The 23,393-nt window shown below is 39.5% G+C and overlaps 2 protein-coding genes across 3 annotated transcripts in view; one reads left to right on the forward strand and one right to left on the reverse strand.

Annotated features, from left to right (window-relative positions):
* On the forward strand, nt 1–19,110 carry PAQR4 (progestin and adipoQ receptor family member 4). The gene is made up of 3 exons (XM_039345822.1): nt 1–446; nt 15,053–15,271; nt 16,104–19,110. The coding sequence occupies exons 1-3, from the start codon at nt 281–283 to the stop codon at nt 16,535–16,537; spliced, it is 819 nt and encodes a 272-aa protein (XP_039201756.1). The 5' UTR covers nt 1–280; the 3' UTR covers nt 16,538–19,110.
* The window catches only part of PKMYT1 (protein kinase, membrane associated tyrosine/threonine 1), a 17,979-nt gene continuing 11,646 nt past the window's right edge, over nt 17,061–23,393 (reverse strand). For both annotated transcript variants that reach the window (XM_039345821.1, XM_039345820.1), the window contains 2 exons: nt 22,748–22,846; nt 17,061–22,242 (listed from right to left, as the gene is read on the reverse strand). In XM_039345821.1, coding sequence (XP_039201755.1) covers nt 21,996–22,242; nt 22,748–22,846 — 346 coding nt within the window. In that variant the 3' untranslated portion in view covers nt 17,061–21,995. The remainder of the gene's footprint in view (nt 22,243–22,747; nt 22,847–23,393) is intronic.

The raw sequence follows: 23,393 nt of genomic DNA on the forward strand, positions 1-23,393 counted from the left end.
TTGCATAAGAGGATGCAATGGAGAAGGGCAGGGCAACGCGCCCGCAAGAAGCGCGGGCAAAGGCGGCGGGCGACACCCGCATCTCTTATGCTAATGAGGTCGGTGGGCGGGGCAGAATTGTGAGCTCAGGCTGCGGAGGGGAAAAGGAAAGGGGGGGGAAGCCCAAGGAGGAGTTCCCCCCCCTGCAGCGGCCCCATCAGCAACGGCAGAAGCAGGAGGAAGCAGAGCTAGAAGGATGCAGAACCCGGATAGTAGCTGACCCTGGGGGGGGAGCCCGGCCATGGCTTTCCTGGGGGGAGCCCGGCTCCTGGACTGGGCCAGCTCCCCCCCTCATTTGCAATTCAACCGCTTCGTGCTAACGGGCTACCGGCCGATCAGCTCCGGGTCTGGCTGTCTCCGCAGCCTCTTCTACTTGCACAACGAGCTGGGCAACATCTATACCCACGGTGAGATGTGGCAGATTCTCCTCCGACCCCATGCTTGCTTCCCCTAACCTTCTCTCCCCTCCGCTTCCGGGCTCCGATGCCCTCCGATCTCCCTGCCCTCCCTGCAGGGCCGTTCCCGCCGTTGCCCTGGCCGCCATCCCCGCTTCTGCCCACCCGAAGAACTCAGGAATTGCGTGGGGCATCGGGAGGCTTCCCCGTCCGTCCCGCAGCTTCAGCCGGTCCCGTGTCCTTGGGTGACTCCAGTATTTCATAGGATGAGAAAATTAAGTGACAGCACTGATTTTTTTCGGACGCCGGCCATCCCGTAGAGCCAGTATCCCGATTTCCCTCTTTCAGGGCCTGGATATGTTATTTCCCACCCGTAAAAGAAGACATGGAACCAACCCCTTCTGTTTCCACACCTTCCCCCCCACCTCCTAAATTTATAATTCAGCCCAGTTAAATACAAAACTCCACTATACAGTATTTGGCAGCCCAGTAGGTAGTAATACTTTTGGAATCACTAGCCTGCTGGCTTAGCTTGCAGGCACCACATCCTCAGACACACATTGCCAGCCAGCCCCCCCCCCCCAGTTGAAGTACCTAACTCTTCTTTGCACACACATATGTTTTTCTCTAGACTTTTCCAATTTTGGATTATTTCCCCCCCCTCCCCCTTGCTGCCAAGTGAGGGATTCCTTGTACAAGATGGCAAAGAAGACAAGTTTGCCAGACTTGGGACAGAGTTTTGCAGGGAAGCATGGCCATTGAGTTGTTCAATTGTAGCAGTGCCCTGCCTTCTCCCAGAAAGATTGCTATGAGAGCCTTTAATTTAGATTCCATGGGATTCAGCGAGCAAACCTCTGGGAAGGGTTAAGCTTGCACTTTGTATACTCAAGGCCTCGGGTTCAATCCCTGGCATCCTTGTGTGGATTCATTATCAACTCTCCTACCTTCCTGACCCTTGATCTGTGGCATTTTAGTATGCATCCTGTCCTGGACTTAATTCTGTAATTTTCATCCCTCACAAAAGAGCTTGAATAAGGCACCTGTAACATTTAAATGTTGCTAAACCAAAACTCTGATCAATGATAGTGTTGCTAGGAATTGTACTTAGTTGTATTTAGAGCAGTGGTTCTCAACCTGTGGGTCTGGACCACATTTGGGGTCGAACGACCATTTTACGGGGGTCGCCAAACAATGCAGTCCGCCATTTTTTTCCCCTTTTCCTTAGCTGTGCTACTCCCTTTTATTCTATTGGCTTTTGAAAGCCAATAGAATAGACTCTCTTGAATAGAGTCTAATTCTATTGGCTTTCAAAAGCCAATAGGAATTGTCCAGGCTGTCTCTGCCCTGCTGAGCTCGCCAAAAGTCCCATTCTGCAAACGGTGCTGCACCAGTTGAGTAGTCCTCGACTTACGACCAGTTGAGTAGTCCTCGACTTACGACCGGTTGGGGGTCGCGGCATTAAAAAGGTTGAGAACCACTGATTTAGAGGGTTGCCATATGCCCATTTATCATCAAAAAGTGAATAGGAATGGGTTGTTTAGAATTTTGCCTATGTTCAAGGAAGCAAAGAAAGCACTGGTTTCTCTGAATTTTTTTTCTGACTCTACTGGGCTAAACGTTCCTTTGAGGGTTGAGAGCCTTACAAAGACTCCACAAAAGTGACGACTCCTTATCATTTCCCCCCCTTACTACATAGCTATGTGAATAATTTTGTGACATGTTGATGATACTGAAACAAACTTGGCCTGGTCCAGCTATGCTCGGAAATAAATAAATAAAGACTGCCAATGAAAAATTCTGACTTTGCAAAACATGACACATATTCAATAATCTGCATTACTTTGCAATCTGTTGTTAGCAAAAATACTGCAATTAAAATATATGAGGCGGGGGAAGAATGCAAATGGAAATAGGTTTTATTTCATTTACTTCAAACTGATGAAGCAGATCTACTGTACGGTATTTGGAACTCTCCTGCTTCTTCATTTGAGTAGAGACCTAGCAGGATCGTTTGTGCCACTGTTTTGGTACCTTTCCTACCCTTGTTGCCAGGTTGCGATAATAAAAGCAGGGATCCTCTTGAACATAGATTTGCGTTGAATCACAAATTAAGGAAATCTGTTTTCAGCTGTCAATTGGAAGAAAAATATGCATAAGTATCTAAAGCAATTTTTGAGAATTGAAAGGATGTTATGGCGAATGTTTCATTAATTTTTATGACATCTTTGTAAACTAGCTTCATCCTCAGATTCCTGATGTTTATGAAAACTGTTGTGAATACTTGGTTGTGGTGATAATTTGAAATGTGAATATCCTTGCTCATATTTTAGTTATTCTATTGCATTAATTTACTGTTGAAGAAAAACCATGGTTTGCAACATATAATTTATTCTAAGGCTTAATCAAGTGCTGGAGTTTTTGCTGAGTTCAAGGAAATGCTGCTGCCTGTTCCTAAAAATATATATTGTATCGTAAGGCCTTTGTATTATGAACCAATTGGGAAGACCGTGTCTGTTGAATGTATTTAACTACATAACTATATAAATTATACATATTTTTAATATAATTTATGTAACCTCCCCGCTCACACAAACTTTATGTAGATTGGCTCACCAAACACTGGACTTTGTCCATTGTTTAAGGAAGCAACATATATTCAGATTTTGTTTGCTGCATCCAAAGTACACTGAATGGAATAGTATGTCATAAAATCAAAGTTTTACTCTTTCATTTTTAAAAAGGTTCTAATGTTAGAAAGAAAACCATGCAGGCAGAAGTCTACAGCTAATTCTGTAAAAAAATAAAATCAGTGTGTGTTAAAAGATTTGTGTAAACTATTTTTAAATGCATTCTCATTTTATCTTCAAATACTTGGCCCTTCTTACTACAAAAGTTGTGATCCAATTTCAAAATCTAGCTTTTAACTTGCGCATGTAAATAAATAATACCTATGTTCCTAATGGATGCAGCCACCATCTTTAGGAATTGTTTGAGGATCCTGTGTATGTGATTTTGATTTTCGTTGTGTAAAAGAGATAGACTGGCAATATATCACATTTATACAGGGCAGTACTTAAGATATTGGACTTGTGATACCAGATATTAGTCCTCTTCAAAGACAAAAGTTCCCCAAATCACTTAAAATTGGTCATTTTCTCTCAGCCCAACCTATTTTCAATAATCTGTACTGAGAAACATTGGACGTGTGTGAACTTACCCTAAATTCCTTGGGAAAAGGCAGGGAGTTAGATATATTTGTTAGACAAAAATCTAATCAACGAATAGCATGAAATAAAATAAAATAAAATAAAATAAAGAAATTAAGACAGGTGCCTTCAAGAACTGAACTTCTGCAGTCTTCTTTAAACAGCAGCCAGTGAGCTAAGATTATGTAGGAAACTAATGCCTTTTTTGTTGTTTCATTATTTCCTGTAAGAAAATGAGAAGAACTGTGTTTCCGCTGTGGGCAAATACATTAGTCTGGAATAATAGTGTGGAACAAATTGTCTCAGGACCTTGCAAATTTCCTTTTACTAGCTGTTCTGGTAAGTCAACCGATGAGGGCAGCTCTTCCTAACCTCTTATGGCTAACCAACCAAGGTGCTCAGGAAAGTTGTGCAAAGTTGCTGCTTGTTGTTGCTCATTGTGGGGAAAGAAGAAAGCAGAATGCTTCCTTTCTTAAATGATTTTCTTGTGGGAATAGCTTTCCCCATTCTGGCTCCCTTCCAACATGGAGACTACAGCTCCTTTGTCCTCCTCACCCTACCAGATCACTGGGAGCAAAAAAGTATTTCTCAACCTCAGCAGTTTTAAGGTAGGTGGATATCAGTTCTGCGATTTCAAGTCCACACAGCTGAGGTTGAGAAACACTGATTTGGAGAATGCCACTTTGGGAAACGTTGGCTTAGAGGTTCTCCATCTTTGAAAGGATAGTATGGGTTCATTATTTTGTTGAATTAATTGATGTATTGAGAGTTATTTTTCATGGATTAAGAGATGTTTGACTTCTGGGGCCACCACAATTCCTCTTAGGTATTTTACAAGATTGGGGTTGCAAAAGCTTTCAGTCTACTTATGTCAAAGAAATCAGGGGTGTGATAGGACTTTTTTCCACCTGACAAAATATACTAAGAAGTATCAGCTCTTGTGAATTGCAACACGTTTAAAAATGCATTGTTTGGAAAAGATCCTACCAAACTCCTGATTTTATGGCCACCACAGACTAACCAGTTCTCCTCCTATCATATCTAAAACCTAAATGGTGTATATTGAAAGAATCCGTGGGTTGAAGCTGAATCCTCCCTGAAATGGACCCATTTCAATAGAGTCCATGTTATCTTCTCCACCAATCCCACAGTGCATTTTTCAGGTGCATCTTGGTCATCAGAAATGTTCAACGAACCAGAATGTAGGAATCTGGTTAGCCTGCACTCTTTTGGAAAAATGGCATATCAAGTGCTCTAATAGTGTCCTTGAATAATAAGCTTTTCCTTGATGTTCCTGGGCCAGTCAGCAAGAGCATCATAATGAGAAAAGGTATTGTTCTCAGTCTGCTGATGTCAAATGAGGGCAGGGAAGAACAAGAGAACAGAGGAGCAGTTGTAGTTGCCTAAGCATGTTGAACGGCATGGTAGGAACACAGCAGTAAGCATTTGCTGGCTAGATGACTTTGAACAATATATGTAGCAACTTCCAAAGTTCTCAGAAAACACCCTAGGCAGTGCTTAGCTGCTTTAAGAGGGGTGGACTTCAACTCTCAGAATTGAGATTGAGAAACACTGTGGAGATATCCCTGAGGATGGGTGTGTTGCTGCACGTTGTTTAATGAATCACCGTCTTACAGAGAAGATAGACATTTAGTTTTCTTCCCTATAATAAGAAAAAAAATTGCCCTGGCTTAGTGCATTATTAGCGTCCAAGTTCCTAAATGGAAACACTTCCTTCTACATTGTTTTCTTTGTCAAGGCAACGCCAGCCTGCCTGCTAAGGAATCTGTGCATATTGCAAAGGATTCTGGGAACGGGGAGCTCTCAGGCATGCTGGATAATAGTGGGCATGCAGTCTTTTCATCCAGATTATTCCATCCCTCAGAAACAGTTTGCATCTCCGGATTTGTTGGAGATGGCCTAAATTTCGGAATTTCAGCCAGCATGGCCAAAAGGAGGCTGAGAGTTCTGGGAGTTATAGTCCCTCACAGCTGGAGGGTCTCAAGTTAGGGAAGATGATCCTAAAGAAACTGTGTGTGTGTGTGTGTGTGTGTACAGGGGGGGAAGCAATGGCAATGCTAAGGTAGAAATTCAGTAACAGCAAGTTAATTGCTGTAACTTCTTTTGCAAATCTAATTCTTCCAGCAAAAAGCTAAGGTTCAGATAGATCCCTGAGCCACGAAAGCTGTTGAGTTAAGTGGAACTAGGTGCATGTGTTTGCGTGCTTGCCTATACTCACTTCCCAGGAAAATTGACTTACGATGCTATTGATTATTTTAGCGTTACAAGGGTGGAATTCTCCAGGGAGCGGCCTGTACCACATGCCTGGGGTTGGTTTGTCAGTGCACTTCTTAGGGCTGTGGCCCAAGAATGCAAAACGAAGAATCAAGGGTGGAGTAAAAACATGACTTAAGCTAAGCATTGATCTGATCTAGCATTCTTTTTGTAGTGATGACTAACCCAAAACTTCTGAGAAGCTTAGAGGTAGAACATGTAAACGTTACTCATCTGTTATTTGTCCTTAGGCAATTCTCTAAGCTATGCTGCCTTTACATGTGGGGATTTTATTAGTTCTAACTATTAGCCATTGCTTGTGGGGGACTTTTGCTTGATTTTGACCAGCACTGTGCCCTGCATAATGTAATTTCTGGTTAAAGAATATCATATAATGAGCAGGAGTAGATTCTCTTTGATGCTTTATAATGGTACTGGCAGTTAGAATAACCCATGCTATTCTTAGACATTGTGGTTTATTTTGATTTGTTTTTTTCCCCTTTCCTTTGCTGCACTATAGTTCCTACCCCAAGGAACAGATTGGACTAGATGACCTCTGGACCTTGCTTGTTCCAGCTATCAAGTCATCTAATTGGCTTGTTGTGCAGCTCAATATATAGAAGTTTAATCTGTTCATGGAGAGCTTTCTTTCCAGTTCAGTCTAGCTTAGCTTTCATCTCTTATAGAATTGAGGAGTCCTGCTGGGAGGTGAGAAGGAATTATGGTTTATAAATATAGAAGGGCCTGCTTCTGAATTGGAGAGGAAACCTTGTTTAAGTATTTCATAATCTTTATCCAATACTGAAGGATAAGAGCAGGATATGATTACCATATTTGCGCTGCAAAATCCCATTGACCAGATACAGCAAAGAGGCAGCACTTTCCGTATTTCTTTACTTTTGTCTAGAAGTCATTCTAATTTCCATAGGCTCCATACTGTATGATAGCCATTGGAGGTGTTATATGCTGCAGACTCTTCAGCAAAGAGTCATAGATACTACTGGTCTTGACTCTTTTGTTTTGCTAAAAGCTTTAACTTGTAAGATCTGTAAAACAAAGGACTGTGGCACAGATATGGGCTAGGGTGTACAGTATGTTTGTGTGCCAGATGATGTGACTTGTATATTTTGAAGTTAGTGACATAATATACTTAGTAACCACCTGAACAGCTAACTTCTCCAGAAAACCCAGAACCCAAAGTGTCAGAGCATTTTGTATTTTGCAGGTTAAAATACTCAGAATCAATCCTTTGCTGCTTTGGTTGGAACAGCAAAATCTCTGATCAAAATAGAGTAGCATTGCTTATCCTGGGCTCCGTTTGGATGAGTAGGTTACATCCCAGAATTCCACAGGCAGCATAGCATTGCTAAGAATTCTGGGAATTGAAATGCACATATCTGGGGGACATCCAGGTTTGGGAAAATTGATATAAAGTTTCTATAGAGCCAGGTGAGCGCAAGGTCTAATGAAGTAAACATTCTTCTATCGCAGAGGTGGAAAACTATGCCCTTGCAAGGTTTTCCACTTAGCCTCACAATTGCCCCAGCATTACTCAGGAATTTAAAAGAGCCAAAGAAACTCCTGAGCCGAGGTTTCAACAAGCAAACAACTTTTATTTTGATCAAAATAGAGTTGGGTGACCCCATCTCTCTTCGTGGCTGGTAGAGAGATAAAGGCAACAACCAGAAAAGATGTCTTCCACCTTTTATACCTTTTCAGAACAAAAAGATCAGGTCTTGGTGCCAGGCATAAGATGGCACAAAAAAACAATTCTTAGATGATGACTCATACACAGCAACTCAGGCTCCATCCGTAACTCCTTTCCCCCCTCCCCTTACTATGCTGTTTTCATATAAGCAATCACCTGTACCTAAAGCATGAAGCCTTTACTTTTCCAATATATATATAAAGTATCTGATCAAGCAATTAACTACAAAATAATGATTACAAAATAACAAAATAATGATTACAAAATAACAAAACAATGATTACATGATAACACTATAAGTATCAATATAAAATGATTACTATATATAAAATAAATGCTAATGTCAAACTTAAACATACTAAAATCATAAGCACAATAAAATCCCTTCACCTTCTTTATGATTTGTGGACTTCATCTCCCAGAATTCCTGAGCCAGTGATGCTGGCTCAAGAATTCTAGGAGTTGAAGTCCACAGGTCATAAAAGGGCCATAGTTCCCCATTCCTGTTCTATCATACTAACCTGTCATGTCAGTTTTTCAGTGAGCTCTCCTTTCACAGATAGAGAACTGAAATAGATGGCTTGGGATTCAGCCAGGACTTTATGGGGGTAGGAGTGGTAAAATCTGAATGCATTATTATTTAGAAATTTTAAATCTGCCTTTTGATGGCTCACAAACATTTGAAAAACATCCCGATTGAATAAGATGGATTCACTGAGCCTGGAAAATTAAATAATACATTCCAAGAACAAATACAGTAAATGGGTCAACAGTAGCTAAAAGAAGAAGAAGAAGAAGATCAATATTAATTGCTGTTTAAGGCTGAAGAGAACAGGATAAACTGCGCCTGGTATCTGAAAGGCGATTGTGCCAGGCAAATATGCTTATAAATGGAGTTTCATAATTGTGGTGCTGTCCCAGAGAAGGCCTTCTTGGGAAACGTTACCCACTGGCCATCAGAAATAGGAGATTGCAAAAAACAGACTCTGAATTGTCTTACTCCATCTAGCCAAAATTCTGCAATTTGTCTGAGACAGTGGATCTTCAAGGAGTTGGCAAGAGCAGCTTGAAAAAGGAGAGTGGAGGGAGAGGACTTCCATCCTTGTTTGAAGCCAAGTGTAAAGACCTTGGTTTGTAATAAGCTGTTTATGGTGCTCTACATCTGTTTCATTGCAATTCCCTTATAAATTAAGAGAATTCTGGTTTTGGAGGACACCAGTCTGGGCTTAACTAAAAACCATTGATAGATTTATTTAGTATAGATTTTGTGCAATATCCTTTTAAAAAATAATTAAACTGAGGACAGGAGATCCTTTTTCATCACACACACACCCTTTTTTTTTGCAGCTTGCAGAAACAGCTCATCAGTTTACATTGTTAAGACTCTAAATCTTTGAGAATCCCAAATTATGACAATTATTCTCAATTCTTTTGTGACTTTGGAACCATAATTACTCTTAACTTTGTCCTGCCACATGGAAGGCTTAACACTAAGCCCCGCACTCTTTTCCTGAGCTCATTTTGAAATACTCCCCACATATGAAACAATTATCCACCTGCTATTTATCTTCCTATCTCTTTCCAAATAGTTAATGGTGATCTTATATAGGCTCAGCTCTTTTCTCTCTTCCTTCCTCTCTCCCTCCCTCCTGCTTCTTTCCAGCCAGAGGTCCCAGTGTCACAGGTCCCGTGGGAAGGAAGACAAATCCTATCCCAGATATGTTAAAATAGTAGTTTCTGATCTAAGTGGTTTACACTTTAGCAGCTGACTGTGTAGGTGGCAAGGAGAAGCCAATACGAACTCTTGCAAAGCACAAAAGTGGTGGTGTTTTATAATGCCTTTTGCATATGTATATAATGTATACTGTACTGTATATGTACATGTGCATTTACATTCACACACAACTCATTTATTGTTGCTTTCACTGTTGTCTCTTCTTTCTGCTGCTCCTTCAATCAGAATCTAGATCATCATCAGCTCATAGCAGAGACCTGTGTATCCTGCATATAACCCTCAGTTGCTCAGCCTGCATTCAACTTTTATTGTGGCATAGCCACACTGTTTTCCTTTACCTTTGGGAAATCTAATTTTGCTTACAAGTTTGCTGGAGAGGGGGTGGAATTTTTACTCTCTCTTCTAGTGCTCATGAGAGAGTGGTTAGCTTTCTGTTTACCCCCTAAAGGATTTTTTTAAATGACTTACGCATGCCCCATTCACCTCAGCAAGCATGCTCAGCGTGCTCTTCTGTGCTGCATGTGTTGGGTATATAAATGACAACCCACAGTAATAAGTGAGATTTGTCTTGTAGCCAGGAGAAGATTAGGTGTAAAGAGCAAAGGGAGTGTGTATTGATTCATGAGAGTGGGGGAGGGTGGATGGAAAGCAGGGGAATTTCTCTCCCCCCCCACCATCCTTCTTTCAGGGAATCTCAAACGGTAGCATGGTGCAGCGTATTTTCCCTTGGCCAAGACTGTATGGCTTGGGGAGTACCATTATTATTGATTAGTATTATATTGCCATGATGCCTCTGAGTCCAAAGTTCCATCTGTGGTGCAACCTTGAGGGAAGCAAGCAAACTCAGGATGTGTGCAGAAAGAGAAGAAAGAGAAATGTCAAGGGAGGCACTGACTGGAAAGATAAGATACAATTGGAAATCTCCAGTTAGCTGCTGTTTCTTGAACCTGGAGATTGGAGTTGAAGGCCAATTACTTCCTAGCCTCTAACATTGTGTGTAGTCCTTCAGGTTGTTAGATTTATTTATACCTTGTGTCCCTCAGGAGAGAGAGAGATCCTGCAGGAAACTGGGAGTTGAAGTCCACATGCCTTAAAATTGTCAAGGTTGAGAAACACTGAGCTAGAACCTTCCCACTGAAGTGCACTGAATTTTGCCTCCTCAGCCTAAATCTATGGTGTAGTTAAGACATTCACGTACAACTTCAACTGTTATTACCTGCACAGACTCACCCAATTTCTAAAACTAATTTCCCCACCCAATTTTTAAAACCAATTTTCAGCTGGTTTCAAGTTTCCTGGCATCTTTTGGGATGTTTCAATTCAGGTTTTGTTACCTTTCTTCTCTGAGGTTGGAAATCAGGTTCCTCGGTGCTCTGAGGGTGGGAATGTGAGAGAAATAACAGCAACTTGGTATATTTTCCTTGGTATATAGTTCTTCCTTCAGGAACTAAGTTGCTGCATAGCCTGTTTAATTGGTTTGGCTGCATTTTGGAGGCATTTGGTGTTGTACAGTTAGAGCTTGGATACCAAATTTCTGCGGCCAGCAAAATGTACAGTTGCAGTTTATCTGCTGACACACCATCCGTGTTGTCCTTGAGGCTGTCATCCCATCCGGTGGAATTTCCAGGGACCGGTGAGAACTAAGGTGAAAAAACACCTAGGTATCTCTTCATTGAAATACCTGGTACTGTACTGGCTTCAGTTGCTTGGTTATATCATCATCATCATCACCATTTTTTTGATCCTTAAATGCAGTTTTAGATTCTAAGTCCATAATCCTTCCTATCAGTGGGAACATTCTTGAAGACAGTGAAACCATAGCTTGGTAGGAAGATACAGGTAGTCCTTGACTTACAACTTCAATTGAGCCCAAAATTTCTGTTGCTAAGTGAGACATTTATTAAGTGAATTTTACGACCTTTCTTGCCACAGTTGTTAAATGAATCATTGCAGTTGTTAAGTTAACAATGTGATTGTGAAGTGAATGCGGCTTCCCCATTGACTTTGCTTGTCAGAAGGTTGCAAAAAGTGATCACATGACCCCGGGACACTGCAACCGTCATAAATATGAATCAGTTGCCAAGCGTCTGAATTTTGATCACGTAGCCATGGGGATGCTGCAATGTGAAATATGGTAATAAATCACTTTTTTCAGTGCCATAATTTTGAATGATCTCTAAACGAACTGTTGTAAGTCAAGGACTATCTGTACATGCTTTGGGTATAAAACATTTAGGTTTCAATGTTTAGGTCAGGTAGGAAAAGTTATGTCAATTTTCCTTAACCTGGAAGATATGGTCCCCTGCAATTCACAGTCATAGATGTGCTGCTTTGTATTATGAGTTGTAGGAGAGCCCAGGTTTGGAATTGTTAGTTTAGACCAATGGTTCTCAACCTTTTCTTCCCCATGGACCCCCTTTACATATCTTTTGTGGCCACAGATCCCCAAGACTTAAGAGTTAAATCGTAACATTTCTTCAAGCTCCTGTGATGACAGTGCAGCCCCCCCAGAAGTTTGCGGACTACAGGTTGAGAACCACTGGTTTAGACAGTGTTGAACTTAAAGGAATGTTTGGAATAAAACTTTGCCTCTCCTTTTGTGAATGGAACTTTTGTCAGTTTTAAAAAGTGGAGCTTTCTCTTTGCATTATCAAGATAAAGTAACCTACTCTACCAAGGTTGTCAGTTCTTGGTGAGCTTTCTCATGATGAAAGTAGCACTTTTGGGATGTTTTAAGAGACTCAGGTTTTCCTTCCTAAATATTTTTCTTTCCCTCCCTTTACTCCCACCCTCTCCATCCTGGTCAATGTTACTTTAACTGAATTTTAAATTTAAATTTAAGATCCCTATTTATTTTTTCAAGTGTTTTATACTGCATTTTACTTGAATGACTATAAGCTACCTAGAATTGCTTATGGTGAGATGGGCAGCATGTAAGTTAAATAAATCAATTCCCACCCTTTTTTGTATTTTTAATCTCCTGACTACTGCCACCCGGTGCTCTTCATATATGTTGGACAAAAGCTGAAAGTACATATTTTTTTGGGTAAGGATTAGAATAATTTGGAAGTGAGGGAGTGGCTCCAATTAGAACTGTTTTTTACACTGTTGTTAAAGCTACAGAAATCCTGTTAGCAAAATAAGTTTGGCCACAAGCTTTTTGCTTACTAGCCAATTTGTGACACTACCGCTCTCTAGTCTAGTGGCAGGCCTCCTGAGTTTTACTTGTTGACTCGTCACTTGTAGAATCTTCTCTTGGGCCTGCCACAAGTAGAATGGTTGGCCCTTAATGAACTTCAAGGGGGGTATTTATCATCTTCCTAATTGAGATCTGGCTTCAGGCAGCCACAATTAGCACAGTAATTGGGCTCAAGGAGACCTAATCTGTTTGTGTAAAGTTGCAACCTCTGGGGAAACAGGAGATGACGAAAAAGGAGGATAAGGTCAAGCACAGACAGCAGGATGTGCAAATCAGAAATGGTTGAAATTCATTGGGTTTGGAGTGAAAAGAAAATCTACTCCAGATTATAATAATAGGAGCATACCATTTTTTTCCTCAGAATATTTTTTAGGAATCATCAAGGCTAGATGACAACATATCATATCCTTGAGAAGGATGAGTTGGTATCAAACAAGTGTGAAGATTCCCCATAACTGCAAGATTTTTTTTCTTTGAAGGAAAAAAGAATGCCATATGAGTTTTAATAGTTACGTTGGGCAGCAAACAGCACAATAAGGAGTTCTGTCTTTATTGTGATAGCAAAATGCTATTCTGTAGAGTTCAGAGCCTCTACCAGCAATTCAGTTCGTGGACATTTGCATCTTAGTGCAAGTTAGTGCAGTGCATTAACTTTAGGAGCTATTCAGGTCCCAGCACCCGGTGATTCCAGGAAAGAATATGGGGAAATGGTTTCAGAATGGGGAAGGCCTGTAAAATTCTGTACAGGGGGACATGAAGTAATGCAACGTCTTTATCTCTCTGCTCTGAGAGCTTAAGGCAGTGGTTCTCAACCTTTTTAATGCCGCGACCCCCAACCAGTCGTAAGTCGAGGACTACTCAACCGGTCGTAAGTCGAGGACTACTCAACTGGTGCAGCACTGTTTGCAGAATGGGACTTTTGGCAGGCTCAGCAGAGCAGAGACAGCCTGGACAATTCCTATTGGCTTTTGAAAGCCAATAGAATTAGTCTCTATTCAAGAGAGTCTATTCTATTGGTTTTCAAAAGCCAATAGAATAAAAGGGAGTAGCACAGCTAAGGAAAAGGGGGAAAAAATGGCAGACTGCGTTGTTTGGCGACCCCCATTAAATGGTCGTTCGACCCCAAATGGGGTCCCGACCCACAGGTTGAGAACCACTGGCTTAAGGGATAGTAGACTGCATATGCCATTCTGATAGCACTTTTTGAGATCCTTCCCTGCAACCACTAAATGCCAGAACCTGGATAGCTGGATAGCTAATGCACAGAGTAAGTCCTCGACTTACAACCATTTGTTGAGTGACCATTCAAAGTTACAGTGGCACTGAAAAAAAGGTAACTTATTTTCATGTACAACCTTTGCAGCATCCCTGTGGTCACCTGATCAAAGTTCGGACGCTTGGCAACTGGCATGTATTTATGACGGTTGCAGTAACCTGGGGTCACGTGTTCACCTTTTTTGATTTTCTGACAGGCAAAGACACTGGGGAACCAGATTCAGTTTACAACCATATTTCTAACTTAACAACTGTAGTGATTCATTTAACAACTCTGGCAAGAAAGGTTGTAAAATGGGCAAGAATTCATTTAACAACTGTCTTGGCTAGCAGCAGAAATGCTGGGCTCAGTTGTGGTCATAAGCAAAGGACTACCTTTATAGTCTCCCCTCCCCCCAAAAAGGAGGTATGGAAATCATGTAAAACTTCATACAAAGAGATATAACGCTCAGAGAACCTAATAGCATAGATTAAACAGATCACAAACTTAAGAGATCTGCAAGTACTGTAGTTTTTAATTCTAAACTTCTCTTTGGGTTTGTGCTTTCTTCTGAGGAATCCTCAATATCATTCACAGTAAACATTTTCTAACGACTGGGACAAGGATGCCATTTCTTCAATCTCCCATCTGCTAATATTTTTGAGTGTTCTCCAAAGGTGCTTTTTCAAAAAGCAACTGGACTTCGTTTTTTCTTGAAGACGTTTCACTTCTCATCCAAAAAGTTTCTTCAGTTCTTGGGACAACCATGACCTGGATGACTGTGTGTCTCCATAGACATTTTTGAGTGTTGCTGAAAGTTTTCTCACCTGAACTAAACGAAAGGAAATCAATAAACCAGCTTCCCCCAGCCTGGTATCTTTCAAATATGTTGGGATTTCAACCCCCAGAATTCCCAGCTTGCATACAATCCCAACACATTAGGAAGCCACCAAGCTGTGGAAGGCTTAGAAAAGTCTGTACTAAAACAAATGTATCTCTTAAAAGGAGGACCCATAGATTGAGTGTCTCTACACAAAAATGCTGGGTCCGTGAAATTTCTTTCATCGTTGCTCTGTGACAACTGATAAACAAAGGATGCTGCTTGGGACAAATACATATTTGGGTGGGATAAAATGCAGGAAATGCAGACAGGGTTGGAAAAAAGGGAGGGATCTTTGGTACTATCCTTAATTGGATTCTGAGTAGTCATCCTCTCAGTTCTTTTTTTCCTCTTCTTTCAGGTATCCCTCTGCTGGGGTTTCTCTTCGTGCTGCCGCTGACCATTCCATGGGCTCGACTTTCAGAATCATGGCTAGGAGTTGTGCACTATTTGGCTTGCATTTTTCCACAGCTGGGCAGTGTGCTTTACCATCTCTTCATGAATCATGAGGGAGGCCCTGCTGTTTACCATACCTTGCTCACCCTTGATATGTGTGGGGTATGCATGGTCAACACTCTGGGTGAGTTAAAGCACTCCCTTGTTATCCATGGATGACTTACTGGATTGGAGGAACAAAAAAGGGACATGATCGCAATGCGGAGGGCTGAAAGTGGTATTTGAGCTGAGAGCAGGTTGCGTAGAGGGTAAATGAGTCAATGTATATTGGCTTTGGGTACTGAAGAGCCAATCTTTTGTGTGATGGCAGAAGCCATCTTGGGTAAAAGCTCAAGAATGAAGTGGAGGTAAAAAGGATGTGGAATTGAGCAGTGAATGATCCTTGCATTGTAAACACTATTTGGGGAAAAGGGGGCTTTCTATTGTTGTAAATACAAGACTGTTTGTTCTGAGAAACTGAAGGAAGCTGAAATATTTCAAGAGTGCTACATGAGGTCCTTATTTAACAACTGTTTACAATAGACTTCAAAAAAAGGTATGACCCATTCTCAAAGTTATGACTACTGCACCCATCCTTCTGAGGTCAAATGATCTCATTTCAGGCACTTGCAACCAAGCATTTGTGACTGGTTGCAATGTCCCGCAGTCATGTGATCACAATTTGCAATTTTTTTGCCATTTCCCAGCAAAAAATGCCCACTGGATATGCTGGATTTGCTTAATGACCAAGTGGTTCACTTAACAACCAGGTGATTCGTTTAACATCTGCATTGACTCCTTTTATGAACATTATAAAAAAGATTGTAAAATTGAGTCTGATCACACAATGCCTTGATTTATGCTGCAGTGAGGCTCCATTGTAGTTGGAGACTACCTGTAGTGACTGACCATGTAAGCTGATTGCCACTGTTTTTATCCTTAATTTCTTGGTGGACTGACTGTCTTTTTCCACACAGGTGCTCTTCCAATCATCTACTGCACGCTGGCCTGCTGCCCACTTCTTCGTTCTATTGCCCTGCTGGCCTACACAGGCTTGTCAAGCTACGGTATCTTTTGTGCAGTGACTGCTCGCTCCAGTGTCCGGCGCTTACGAGCCTTTGCCTGGCAGGCTCTGTTCCGCTTCTTCTTCTTCTATTTGCGGTGGGTGGGATTAGGCACCGGCCATCCCACGTCTCTGCGTTCATACCTCATTATGGACGGTCTGGCCTTTCTTGGGGGCGTCATTAACATCTCGCGAGTGCCTGAGCGCTGGAAGCCAGGCTGTTTTGACTATTGGTTCAACAGCCATCAGATTATGCACGTGCTGGTGGTGGTCAGTATACTCTATCTTCATTGGGGAGTGGTGGCTGATCTTCATTGGATTGCCAACTATGCCTGTATAAAGGAATGACCACATCATGTTTGGATTCACCCCTTCCACAGAAAATCTGCTGACTGAGAATTGGGTGATTTATAAGGCGTGAGCCACGGTTCTCATTGTCCAAGATCTTCTACAAGGGCTGAAGTACATAAGAAAGGACATCTTCTGGATGTGATTTATTTAAAAGAGGCTGCATTTTTTTTTCCTGTGGGTTTAATATAGTAGTTTCCTATTGGTTGATTATTCATGGATCAACTTGTCTAGGATTTGTATACTTCTGAATCTAAAGTAACAAGTTTCCACCACTTGAGGTTCTTAGATCAGTTTGTGCAACTATTCTTCCAGTTTACAACAGGCAAACATAATTTGGTTAAAAACAATCTTGATCTCTAATAAGATATAATTGGAGAAATGATCAACTGTATTAGTGAAGATTTCCACCCCATCCCCAACTCTTACTTTTGTTTGCTGTAGGACTTTATCATCAGAGCTGTTCTTGAGGTAGCTTTGATGATAGCAGGAAGAACCCTATTAGTTGGTTCTCTTTTTTTTCTCCATTTGCATTGAAGATGACATGGGCAGTGGGAAAAGAGAGACATTCTTAGTAGAAGATGTTGGAGCTGAGTGCAACTTCTCTGCTTTTTAGAGGCAGTTTCTTAATACTTTTTATCCAGGTCTTTCAGACACCATGCAATACTTTCTGATTTTTAAAAGGGCTTGTCAGACACCAGAATATTAAGCTCTGCTGCATAGTTTAGTTTTTCTTTACCTGTCAGAAGGATAATCAGGAGCCTTCAAACTGGATTTAAGTTGAAATTGAGGAGTCCTGACTTCAATTTTTGGGTACTGTCATCAACTTTAGGGCCATGACTCTTTTGCAGCATACCTCAGTTTCCTATCTCTTGGCAGTGTACAATATTTATGGTTAGATTGGAATTCTTTTTCTGCTACCACATTCCAATTTTACCCTGACCAGACCAATGCTTTTCAGAGCTTTATAGTTTTGTATGAATTTGGAAGAACTTTCTACTCCATTGATATGGCTGCTGCAATTGCAGTAATCAATAATAGGCAAGTGCTATTATCTTTTCCCCTTTGTTATTGTCCTGACTGGTCCATTAACTATAGCTTCTAGATTTTGGTTCATTTCTTTCACTGGCTTCTTGAATTGATGCATTCTGAAGATTTTGCTTTCTAATTTGATTTGTTTTGATTCAAATAGAATCCTGAGATCAATTCTTCCTCTGAAGAACTAAGTTTTTAACTACTGGTCCATGGTCAGAATTTTTTGGGGAGGGGGTACTTTTTGAGAACGTAATCAGAAGTGGCTGGTTGAGGATCAAAACAGCATTTTAGCAAACATTTTACAATCCCTTTGAAGTCCTTCTCTTGGCTTAAAATTAGGAACCGGGAGAACTAGCATTTCTTTTAGATACCTAAATTTGGCGCATAGTCCTTAGCCTGCTGAACAATATTAGGTCCTGATGCATGTCTAAATAGGGGTGAGGTATGTGAGATCTTGTAGGCCCTGGTGATCTTCCACATCTGAACACTCAAAATAATTGTGCATAATGCTACTTTCAATGTAAAATGGATTTTCAAGTGGAATTTGTTTGTTTTATGACAAATCTTAAAATCAGGGTTTTTTTTGTTTAGCCTCAAAATACATCTAAATCAAGCAACCTATTCAATATTTGGTAGCGCTTTATATTTTGCATTTATGTAAATCACTGTAATTTGGCTTTTAAAAAGCTATGTTTAGGGGTTCTCCTTGGAATGGGGGAATTCTATATTTTCTATGCAGCACAAGTTACTTCATATTGTTTTAGTGAGTGAGGCACAAAACATTTAAGAAAATGGTTAAAGCATATTGTGACCTTTACTGAAAACTAGTTTTCAGTGTATAGTAAGCCAACCTATTTGGATTTTAGTTTAATTTAGGGTCAAATAAGAAAAAAAAATCTACTTGTATCTTTCTAAGAATATAAGTGGCAGTGGGAAGCCCTTTCTCCAAGGAAAGAAATTTGGAAAGGGTAGAGGATGATACTGTGACTAACATATCAACTAAAATAAATCATTTCTGATTCCTTTAAAGATCAAAATTGTCCTCCTGCATCTGTAAATCTACCTTGTTAAAACTAGCCAGACTGAAAAACAATCATGTAGATTTAGATGTAGAGACTAATTTTGATTTTTAAAAGAATTGGGAAAAAACTTATATTAGTCTATACAATGTGTTACTTTGGATGTATCTTCTTTAGAGAAGGTAACCAGGATAAAACACGAAAGAGTCTGATGTAACTTAACAAGCTGAAAAGTGAGTCAAACAAGTTTTTGAAGAAATAGAGTGAAGGTTAAACAATTTCTGTGTTTTAGGTTGCAAGTAGATCTTAACGTTATGAAAAGGGAAGTATTGACCTAAAGCTTCCATGTTAGAATGTGAATTTTGTGTCATGCAGCTATTTTGGAAGAGGATTTAATCTGCTGCTAATCAAGTCTTGTCTCTTGTTATCTCAGGGTAGATGGACATTGCTGATGTTCACAGCTTCTGAAGCTGAAGCTTCACATATCTTTAAAATAAAAGAGCAAGGCACATCCAAAAATGCACTTCATATGGGAGGGAGGGAGAGATGGGAATTTTAAATACTTAAGATCCAGAATCTTTTAAAAAAGGCTGAAAAAAAAAACTTAGGCAGATTTGGGCTTTTGATAAAGAATGTTTAAAATGGGGCTTAGATAAGAAATGAACTGCTACTCTAAATCTCTTGAAATTTTCCAGCTTATGATGGCTATGCTGTCCTCAATGCCAGATGCCTCCTTCATGTCTGTTAGAGTAACCATCAGATTTCATTCTGAAGCAGTGGAAATGGAGTCTTAAATACTTTCACATTGACAGCTTTTACTGTCTCTCTACATTTGAATGAATTGCTGCTAAGGGTATGATTTTGAATTGTGGTTCAGCTAAAATTATTGTGCTGACTGGAACTAATTGGAATCTTTCACAAGTGAGGGACCACATTTCTTTTGGAAATAATAAGTATGGTTGAAGATTCAATTACCACAAGCTTTCTCTATATTTTTATAAAACAACTGCATGTTTTATAAAAACTTAACTACAAAAAATGTTTAGTGAGACATAGATCAGTTCAGTGCTAATAGCCTGCTTATTGAAAATTTATTTTTCAGTTAAATCACTACATTCTAACAGTTTCATCATATTTGGCTGAAAGGGAGTAGGACTTTGTACCCTGTATTCGCTTGATGCTTTAAAAATTGTACTTTAGGTTTTTAAAATATCTACAAATATTTGAGTTGAATTTCAGACTCTGGAATTCAATGCCTGGACAAAAATTTAACACCTCATTCCTCTTACAATCTAGGCTAGAGCGAATAAGATTTAAATCAGCTATGAAGCATTTATATTGGCTAAAAGAAAAAAAAATGTAGAAAGATTTTTATTAGAGCAACTTAAATTTTAGAAAATAAGATGTTAGTTTTGGAATTTCTAAGACCTCTTCATCAAGTAAATAGATTAACTTAACACAATTAGACAAAATCAGTTCCAGAATATGTTGGTTGAGAGTTGCGACTGATATTTAAGGTATTTTTGCCTTAAATTTCATTATTCTCACCTTATCTTGTATCCCGGAACTCTTGCTACTGAAATTTAAGATTAGCATTGGAAAACTATGTTAAGTATTTTGACAAATGGAATGGTTTTAGCACACATTCATTTCCCAATAGGTGCCACAAATCTATTTGTCACCTATTGTTTTAGAGATTAAATCAGGTTGTCAATACTGATGGAAACTACAAGAAGCTTATTGCCTATTTCAAGCTTTTGGGGCATGTCCTCTTCCTTCTTTTCTAGTCAACATTGCCTGCTGCCATTCTGTTGTCTCCCTAAAAAGCAAGATATAGCAGCACTGTGCCGATAGTTTGTCAGAATTATACAACAGGACTGGACTAGACTGTTCAGCTAGCAATACTTTGACTTTATCATTTTTACCAGGTTATTGTGAAGCTGAAATAATCTAATAACAGAATGATAGCATTAGTGTACTTTTTGCCTCTTTGTTGGTTAAGTAGCAGAGCAATCTGGAAGTTCACATGTATTGCCTATTGAAGGGAAAGGAAGCAAAGAAAAAAGTCAGCTTCTGCAGTGACTTTTTAACTTCAGTATGGATTACAATATAATACAATATAGTCAGCCTACAGAAACACTACCTGCAACCAGATTATCCCTCCCCACTCCTTCCTGTAGTGCCTTGGTTGCCAGCTATTTTTCCTACTACAGCCAGAAAAATCAGCCGACTGCTTTGATTGTGATGTACTGCATACATAAAATCAAAGCAGTGCCATTCTGTGAGCCAGAACAGATGCCACAGAAGCAGGACAGGAATTGCTTAACTGTGGTGGCAAATTTCATGCTGATACTGTACAGACTTTTTTGCTACTGAATGATGCATACATTCATCAGGCTCCCAGTTGGATATTCTAGAATAAGAAAATATTTGCATTCTAAATATATCCTAATTGAAGCTCATTAAAGTAGAATGAACAGGCTTTCAGAAAAGCACATTTTTTTATTAATCACCAGTCACCTTTTTCTCTAACCAGTAAGAATAGGCATCTCATATAATCTGATTGGAAAATACTGAAACCAAGAGACAGTAAATATGGGCAGCTAATAATGTGCAGAGTTTGCAGTCACTTCTCTGAAGGTCTATATTTTCAAGATTTCCCTCCATTAAACAAAAACTCAAATATTTTCCCTCATCGTCTATTAGACTTCGCTTTAAATAACATCTCCTTTAAGTCTTTTTTTTCCTTAATGGAGTTTTACTTTATGTTGTTGTTAATTGCGAAGTCGTGTTTGACCCATCGCGACCCCATGGACGTTCCTCCAGGTCTTCCTGTCCTCTACCATCTTCTGGAGTCCATTTAAGTTCACACCTACTGCTTCAGTGACTCCATCCATGTTTTAAAAAAGGAAACAGACCAATTGGAAATTCTGAATGTTTTTATTGTCATGACTTACAGCTGCCACCTTTGTAAAATCTCATTATGAAAGATTATTCAGTTCTGATACTTAAAGTCCAATTCCACAAATGACAACAAATCTTTGGGACACAAACAGAAGAGGACAAAACTTTAAAAAGAAATGCGTACAGAATGTATTCAAGCATCAAATTTGTATAAAAGTAGGATGCCTTTTCCCTTAAATGATGACAGAGTATGATCTGCTTTCTACTGATTGCCAGCAAAATACTATTCTTAAATCATCTCAAAAGCAGCCTTATATATGGCTTAAATAGGTAAAATGTACACAAAGCAAAGCATCCATACAAACTTGCTTTTCCTTTGCTAGTCTGATCTCGGTCAAAACTCTGAGCATATTGACCTCTAGCATAACGTTAATGGCAAGAACCTCTTCTTGTTCCAAAAAAGGGCCTAAGCAAACCAGCAAATAAATATAGTTCCTCCATCAGCTCTGACATTTTTGCTGAGATGCCAGAGAATCCTCAAATAAGTTTAACAAATTTTTTGGCTCAAAAGTGGAGCACTTATTTGAGCATTGAGGTAAAACCGATTCCCATTCATCTTCTGTATCCTCATATGCTGGTGTGTGCTGCAAGCTATTCGCAGGTAATATGTTTGATGAAATGGGGCTGCTGCATGGGGACTTCAGACTAATGCAACTAAAGTTGGGACTTCCCTGGGGAGTAAAAGACCTGTGAATGATAAAAAAAAGTTAAAAAGGAAAAAAGTATGGAAACCTCACAACTTGGCAAGAAAGAAACTTGGCCTCTCCACAGTAAGAGCCTTGGGAAAGTCTCAAACTTCAAAATGCCACACTTTTATTTTTTACCGAAGAGGTGAAAACATGCAACAGAAGTATTAGCCCAGTGCTATAGTTGCTCCCTGAGTAAGTCATCAAGTATTCTGAATATTGTTTTGTATCTTCAGTTTGCAGGCAATTCTGCAAAAATCTCCAGAAATTTAGTTACTGGCTGGTTTTACACACAGTAAACTTTGGTTTAAGTAATAGGACTTTACTGAATATTACATTTGCACAATTCTCTAAATCAAAGCAAACCAGATTTTTATATATATATATATATATATATATATATATATATATATATATATATATATATATATATATATATATATATATATATATATATATATATATACAAATATTTCCTTATAGTCATTACTTCAGTAACAGCTCACCTGTTTTTCCTGCAACCAGTCTGTTGGGGTGAGGGATGCCGTGGTGTGGAGGTGCTTCCTGCACATGGGCATATGGTAAGCAGGGGAGAACCAGGATGTCTGGAAAAAAAGTAAATAGGTTTTACTACCAGGCTTAGCAGAAATCTGACAAAGATATGTTGGAGAATGGGTGGGGAATTCAGATCAACACATATAATAAATGATGCACAACATGTTTGAACAAGTAGGCTATATTTGCTTTCTCTTCTCCTTTTCATCATACAGCTCTAGGTGTATTAACAGATCTGTTCTGCCTTCAAGAAAAAAGCAAAGAATATTAATCATTTGCCTCCAAAAGGTGAATTCCTAGCCAGAAATAATTTGAATGATCAGGAGATAATTATTTTTTTGATAGGACAGTTGGCTATCCTTAGCAATTAAACAAAGATGAAATTTTGTTTAAAAGCTGGATGAGTACTTTTAACCAAGTAATTCTTTTAATGCTTAATAATTGACAACAGTATTTCATAAGCTAAAAAAAACATTTCCTACTAATTAGAGAAAATATCAAGAGAAATACATTCTCATATGAAAAATAGAATTGGATAAGTTTACTAATGTCTAGGTTGGCTTCAGGCTTGGGATGGTGTTCTAGAAAATTTTTACA

The sequence above is a fragment of the Crotalus tigris genome, unplaced genomic scaffold, assembly GCF_016545835.1.
Source record: "Crotalus tigris isolate CLP2741 ecotype Arizona unplaced genomic scaffold, ASM1654583v1 scf7180000017977.1317863, whole genome shotgun sequence".
Lineage (NCBI taxonomy): Eukaryota > Metazoa > Chordata > Lepidosauria > Squamata > Viperidae > Crotalus > Crotalus tigris.

Bases quoted from the DNA above. Each gene is read 5' to 3' on its own strand.
- PAQR4 (XM_039345822.1), top strand. From the start codon at position 281: ATGGCTTTCCTGGGGGGAGCCCGGCTCCTGGACTGGGCCAGCTCCCCC. The intron at 447-15,052 runs GTGAGATGTGGC...CTCTTCTTTCAG, and splicing joins GGGCAACATCTATACCCACG to GTATCCCTCTGCTGGGGTTT. The intron at 15,272-16,103 runs GTGAGTTAAAGC...TTTTCCACACAG, and splicing joins ATGCATGGTCAACACTCTGG to GTGCTCTTCCAATCATCTAC.